The 6,260-nt window shown below is 65.5% G+C and overlaps 1 protein-coding gene across 1 annotated transcript; it reads right to left on the bottom strand.

Annotated features, from left to right (window-relative positions):
- Positions 1–960: 960 nt before the first annotated feature.
- LOC113489430 (mucosa-associated lymphoid tissue lymphoma translocation protein 1-like) lies at positions 961–6,184 on the bottom strand. Its single transcript, XM_026865133.1, has 15 exons — positions 6,175–6,184; positions 5,845–5,975; positions 5,580–5,733; positions 5,102–5,280; positions 4,887–4,983; positions 4,671–4,718; positions 4,555–4,590; positions 4,074–4,280; positions 3,770–3,947; positions 3,402–3,476; positions 2,833–2,960; positions 2,616–2,762; positions 2,243–2,400; positions 2,024–2,158; positions 961–1,937 (listed from the first exon to the last, which is right to left on the bottom strand). The coding sequence occupies exons 1-15, from the start codon at positions 6,182–6,184 to the stop codon at positions 1,686–1,688; spliced, it is 1,935 nt and encodes a 644-aa protein (XP_026720934.1). The 3' UTR covers positions 961–1,685.
- Positions 6,185–6,260: the final 76 nt, after the last annotated feature.

Below are 6,260 nucleotides of genomic sequence, written 5' to 3'. Positions count from 1 at the left end.
ATCCCCCCCCCCCCAAAAAAAAACCCGACATGTTTCCCCAGAAAATCTTCCCGCTTCAGACCTGACGGCAGCCACAAACTGGGGCTTTGCTGGGGCTCCACCACGTCCCCATGTCCCCACACAGGCCAGACCCTGCTCCGCACCAGCACCCCCAGCCACCCCAGAGGGGGTGCCCCCCGACCCAGCAGCCCTGGGGCCGGACCCTGACATCCCCACAGCCCCGGGGTCAGGTGGGACCAACCAGCGGCCCCTGGGCCAGGCGAGGCACTGACCCCAGCGAGACCCGTCTCCTTGTCCCCCATCCCCCGGCTGCTGCTCCTCCGCATCGTTAGTGACAATTAAACCTTTTACAACCCATTAAATGCATAATCGATGCTCCCCGGCCCCCCAACCCTGCTAATGGGCCGGGACCCGAGGTGAAGCGCCCAGGCAGAGGCTGCTCGGGCCGGGAGATAATGAAGCAAGGGCCGCGGAAGTAATGGGGTTTGATCCGGGGGAAGGGACGCGCTCAATGGGGGCTGCGCTTTTCACATGACATAATTGCCGAGGCTGGCGCCAGCCCGGGGCACCCCTCGGCCTCCCGAGCCCCAACAAAAGCTGGCTGGCGCGGAGAGCAGGAGGCTCGGCACCCTCCGACCCGTTTGATCGGAGCCTAATTGGGGTGAGGGTGCTCCCTCCCCAGCCTTGCAACCACCACCCAAAAGCGAGGGCGTGGAGAGGCCCCTCCATGAGGACGCGTCTCCCTGGGGCTGGGGGAGGGATGCAAATTATTTAAATTAGATAATTTGCATGGGGTGGCACTGGTGGGGAACGTTGGGGTACCCTCATGGGAGGGGTTGACTGCCCTTTCCCTCCCGCGTGTTACTCGTTGTGCAGAAAGAGGCAGGATTTCTGGACAAAAAAAAAAAAAAAGACATTTAGATGCCGAGAAGCCACAGCAGAGCCGAGCTGCCTGCCCTTCCCTCTTTATTGGTCCTTTCCCCTGCTGAGACCCCGTGGGGCACACCCTGCATCATTTGTGGCCACTGCCACGTGGGGCCACGTTTGGGAAAAATCCAAGCAGAAAGGCACTTCCCCCCCCCCGCCCTAGATCCCAATTCTGTCCTGAAATCTCTCACTGCCCAGTCCCGCACCCGGGGCTGTACTGGGAGCACTGGGGGCACTGGTGGGTTCTCCCAGCCCCTCCTGGCAGAGCAGGAGCCCTCCTGCTCCCACCCCCTCTAATCTCCTCCCATGGGATTTACCCCCTAATCTCCTTATTTCTCTCTATTTCTGCTAGGCCTGAGTGAACCCAACCCTGCCCCAGCGTGACGCCTCGCGCCAGCTGAGCCGTGGGGTCCGGGCCCTGTCCCCCCCGGCCCCGAGGGTGCCAGCAGTGTCCTGGCCCCTGGGACTGGCACTGACATGAGATGAGGAGCTGGCGCTGCCGTGCCAGGGAACGTGGGGCTGGCACTGCCCGTACCTGCAGGGCCACGCTGTGTACGTAGGGCAGCACGGAGCCGCAGTCCCCTGCGTGGGGGTCCCAGCCGTGCCGCACAGCGAGCCCCGCACCCCCTGGCACAGGCCAGGATCAGGCTCACCCCCTCCCGCACACGTCACGTCCGTCCCCTCCAGCCCCCAGCCCCGCAGCAGGACAGACGTGGCCCCAGGGGACTGCGGGGACAAGGGGGACCTGCACTGTCCCTCTACAGGGCGTGGGAGCCGGGGATCTCGGGGCTCAGGTTCTCCTCCGGGGTGTTGACCCAGGAGCTCCCCGCTGCCCCCCAGCTCAGGGGCGAGGCGGAGAGGGGGCTGCCAGGCGGCGAGGGGGAGGCCACCAGCCGCAGGTTGAGCTTGGCGATGAGCGGCTTCCCCACGCTCACCGTCCGCCTCTCCTCCACGAAGTCATCCATGCCACGGTAGCAGTACTGAAGGCAGACGGTGAACACCAGCTCCTGCTGCAGGGGCAGCGGCAGAGTGGGGACCCGTCCTGGGCCACAAGCTGCCCCCCTGGCACCTGCCCCCGGCCCGGTCCGGCTCTTACCCGCAGTTTCTGCAAGCCGCAGAGCCGGCTGTAGAGGCAGCAGGAGGGGCAGTCGAGGCTCCAGGCAGGTGCCAGAGGGCTGCCCACCTCCTCCGGGCTCTCCTTGTTGGTGCACTTGAGGTCCACGTCCAGCTCCTGCCACAGAGAGCATCCAGCCGTGGAAACCACCACGTGTTCCCCAGCATCGCCCCAGCACGGGGTTCAGCAGCCCGCTCCCACCTCGGGTATGTCGGTGAGCTTGGCCTCGCACTTGGTGATGTCCTCGGGGGTTGCCAGCACACGAGTGTAGATGATCATGATGTTGGAGAACTCGGCAGCAAAGCCCAGCTGGACGGTGACGCCGCAGTCGAAGCGGAGGTGTCGGCTCTCCGGCAGGACTGGGGAGGGGACAGAGAGCTGGGGGCTGGAGCTGCACCCGCAGGTGAGGCGACCACTGGGGTCACCCTGGAGCTGGGACACTGACGTGATGCTCCTGCCCCCGGGCTGGTGGCTCTGTGCCAGCAGTTTGTCTCTGCTGTGCACAGCCTCTCCCCGCCACTCGGGGCTGTCTCTGCCCTGGGTGCCAGCTCTGGGCGGGGTGGCCGTGACTCACCGTGGGCCTTGGCCCACTGCAGGTTCCTGGCCGAGGACTCATCCCGGCCTGGGGGGCGGATGGGGTCTGTCAGAGCTCGTCTCTCCGAGAGGTTGCTGCGGAGCTCCAGTGCCTGCCGGCCCCGCGTGATCTCCAACGTGCCCATGTCTGCGAGGGACACAGGGGGGTCAGCCGGGGCTGCTGGGGGGGTTGCTGCCTCCCACCACTTCCCACTCACCCTCAGCCACTTTGTCCAGCAGCACCGTGATCTTCTCGTCCTCCAGCAGCCAGCGCTTGAGGAAGGTGACGAAGATGCCGTTGGAGAGCTCACCCTGGTTCAGCTCGTAGGCTTCGGCGTCGGCACACCTGTGGGGATGGGACAGTGGTCAGCTCCGTCGTGGGCTCAGTCACTCCCCCAGCCCTGGGGAAGCCAGAACCAGGCGCCCACAGCTCTACCCGCTCCCATCAATCCAGCCAGCCACAGTGCTGGGGAGAGGTGGGAGCCACAGCCAGATCCTGGATGCTTCGAGCATCACTAGTCCAAATCCCTGTGATCCAGAGGAGCCTCAGGGCTTAATTCCCCCCTGGGTGCTGTCCAAAGCCGAACAGCATCATGGGCATCTCCCTGCCCTGTAAGGGACTGGGGGCTGCTGCTCGCCCACCACCTCCAGCATCGACCAGAGGGAGCGACACTGCCCATACGGGTGGGAGATGTGGGTGCAAACAGGGCTGAGCCCTGCCCTGGCTCTGAGCCAGAGGGACACTCAGCCCCGCTGCTGTGCTGGGGCATGGTGGGGAGGGACCCACGTGGCGTAGCCGAAGACGATGTTGGCTGTGACCTGCAGTGCCCCGACCTGTGGGATGATGTCGTCATTGAGATTCCTGCAAGAGAAGCATTGCTGGACAGAGTCAAGACCTTCTGCCCCTCCAAACCCACCTCATGGTGCCCCAGATCCCAGGGACTGCCCCGTGCCCCTCTGCCCACCCATCGTGGCATTTGCTGGTCAGATGCTGCAGTGACGCTCCGGGGCACCCGGATAAACCCAGCAGGTTTGTATGGGACCCCAGGGATGCCCCGCTCCACTCCCCTGGGAATCAGCACCCACGAGTACCCCCGGGTCGGGACCCCCAAGTGTGGCCGCTCGTCCCCAGCCTGGTGGCCGGGGCCAAGTCACCTCTTGCGGCACATGTCGAGCAGGAAGATGTTGAGGCCGGTGCGGCGCTGCTGCATGCGCTGCAGCACCCGCTGCACGCACAGGCAGTGCACGGAGGTGTAGGAGCTGGGGGCGTCGATGGGCACCATGAAGCTGTTGCCAAAATTTTCATAGCCGTGCCCAGCATAGTAGAGCAAACCTGGCAGAGAGATGGTGATATTCCTTGACCTGTCCACTTCTTGCCCAGCTGCCCCCCGAGACCCCGCCAGCACAAAACCACCCGGTTCCCCCCTGGCTGGGGCTGCCCCAGCGGGTGCTGCCACACCATAGACGCCCTTGTCGAGGAGGAGGAGGAACTCGTTGACAGCCATCTGCATCTCAGCCTTGCACAGGTCCAGCAGAGACACCACCTTGAAGTCGAGCTGGCGGAGGAGGGCGCCCAGGGCGTGCACATCCACCATGGGCGCCTTCAGTTGCTTGTGGTGCAGGTAGTGCATGTTCCCGATGAGCAGGGCCACTTTGTCGGTGGCTGCTGGGATGGGAGAGGGAGGTGCTGGGGATGGAGTGGGACGCTCTTGCTGTCCCCGCTCCCTTCAGCCCACAGAGGTGGCACCCGGTTGTGGTGGGTGTTGCTGTCCCCAGGTACCAGGGTGCCCCGTGGCATCCCTGCCTCGCTGCTCCACTCTCCCCAGAGTGCTGCACCCAAAGCACTTCTGGACAAGTGGAGCCTCGTGGGGTGACAGCAGTGACACTGGGGACCATCACGGCCCCACGGGACCACCAGCCCCTCCTGGGCAGGCTCTTACCGTACAGCTGGCCAGGGCTGCCACGATCTGGGGAGCCTGGAAAGAGAAACACCGTGCCATGGCCCCACAGGGCCTGGGGAGTGCAGCGGGGACCTGCCTGCTCTGCCCTCACCAACCTCCGTCCCCCTCCTGCCAGGAGCCTCCAGAGGTGAAGAGCCGTGGGCCTGTGGCAAAGGGAGGCGTCAGGGACCCCCATGGCAGCCGCACCTCCTGGCACAGGCTGGAGCCCCCCAGAACCATGGGGCAGCCACTGGGGGGCTTTATGGTGTGGCAAGTTGGAGGCAGGACAGCCCACAAGAAGTGGGGGACCACAGAGGTCGCCGGGGTCTCACCGATCTCCACATCCACGTCCTGGCTCCACACCTCGTGGAAGAGGTTGAACACGCGGCAGGAGTAGCTGCCCCGCTCGGCCGTGGTCACCAGCTTCACCTGCCAGTGGGACGAGCGGCAGCTGGGGTGGTGTGCCGTGGTGTGCCGTGGTGTGCCACGCCGTGCCGTGCCGTGCAGTGCTGTGCCACACTGTGCCGCGCTGGATGTCCCACCATACCTGGAGCCGGGGTGCCTGCGCACCCTCCACAGGGCACCAGTTCCTGAACCACTGATACTGGGGCGGGGGGTTGCCGATGGCTCTGCACTCCAGCACCAGTGTGTCCCCCTCGGCCAGACGGCACGGCCGTGGCTGCCGCAGGATCTGCAGCCCCACCATGGTTGGGCAATAACCGCTGGCTGGGGAGGGGATGGGGTGGCAAATTCAGCACCCAGCCATGGAAGACCTCCGTGGACTGCTCGCGGGCCCCAGGTTCCTCACCCACAGCCCCTGGCAGACACAGGGCATTCAGCTCCTCTGTGGGCACCACCCCCCACCAGCCCAGAGCCCCTTGCGCTGAGCCAGGATGTAACATGGCAAGCGATGCCCTCCCGGAGCCACCACAGTTCCAGTGGGTCGAGCAGTGTCCTGCGGGAGCTACCCGGGGTGAGTGGTGCCCCACGGGTGCCAGCCCGCGGGCGCAGCTCTCGGGGCCCACCTGAGCTGGGGCTGCTGCTCTTCTCCACCTGGACGTGGGCCCACCTGGAGAAGGCGAAGGTGGCCCCACAGTTCACCCGGCAGATGTACCACTCGGGCTGGCCCGGAGGGGCGGCTGTGTCAATCACCAGCTCTGGAGCCGTGGCTCCGGGCACCTACGGGACGGGAAGGGGCCAAGGAATCGGGGGCGTCCTCCCCCTCGTCCGGGTGCCCTCACCACAGACGGGAGCCGGGGCCCTGCTCGGCGCGGCACAGCAGGGCCTCACCTCCTGCCTCCCACAGAACCACTGGTACGTGAGCCCGGGTGGGCCGGTCGCCCAGCAGGTCAGGGACACCCGCGTCCCCTCCGCCACCACTTGTGACTCCGGCTGCACCGTGACGCGGATCATGTCCTGAACTGCAGGAGAGGAGAGTTCAGCCTGGGCTGGCTGAGACCCCAGCCCCACACCATCCCATCACATCCAGTCCCACCCTGCCCTGTCCCATCACACTGTCCCACTCCCACCCACAACAGCCTGTCCTCCCCCATCCCACCTCATCCTGTCATACCCTGTCCCATCCCACCCCTCTGTTCTGTCTCAGCGACCTCATCCTACCTTGTCCCATTTGATGCCATCCCACCCACCTCACCCCATCTCATCCTGTTCCATCCTGTTCCACCTCACCCCGCTCTGCTCTACCC

This window comes from Athene cunicularia, assembly GCF_003259725.1.
Source record: "Athene cunicularia isolate RWA chromosome 28 unlocalized genomic scaffold, athCun1 chr28_part2, whole genome shotgun sequence".
Taxonomy (NCBI): Eukaryota; Metazoa; Chordata; class Aves; order Strigiformes; family Strigidae; genus Athene; species Athene cunicularia.
Note: the sequence above shows the minus strand (reverse complement) of the source record. Positions and strands in the feature narration are given on the sequence as shown.

Coding starts and splice junctions, on each gene's coding strand:
- LOC113489430 (XM_026865133.1), bottom strand. Junction 4,591..4,670: donor CTGGCAGGAGGGGGACGGAG/GTTGGTGAGGGC, acceptor TTCTCTTTCCAG/GCTCCCCAGATCGTGGCAGC. Junction 3,477..3,769: donor CTCGACATGTGCCGCAAGAG/GTGACTTGGCCC, acceptor CTTCTCTTGCAG/GAATCTCAATGACGACATCA.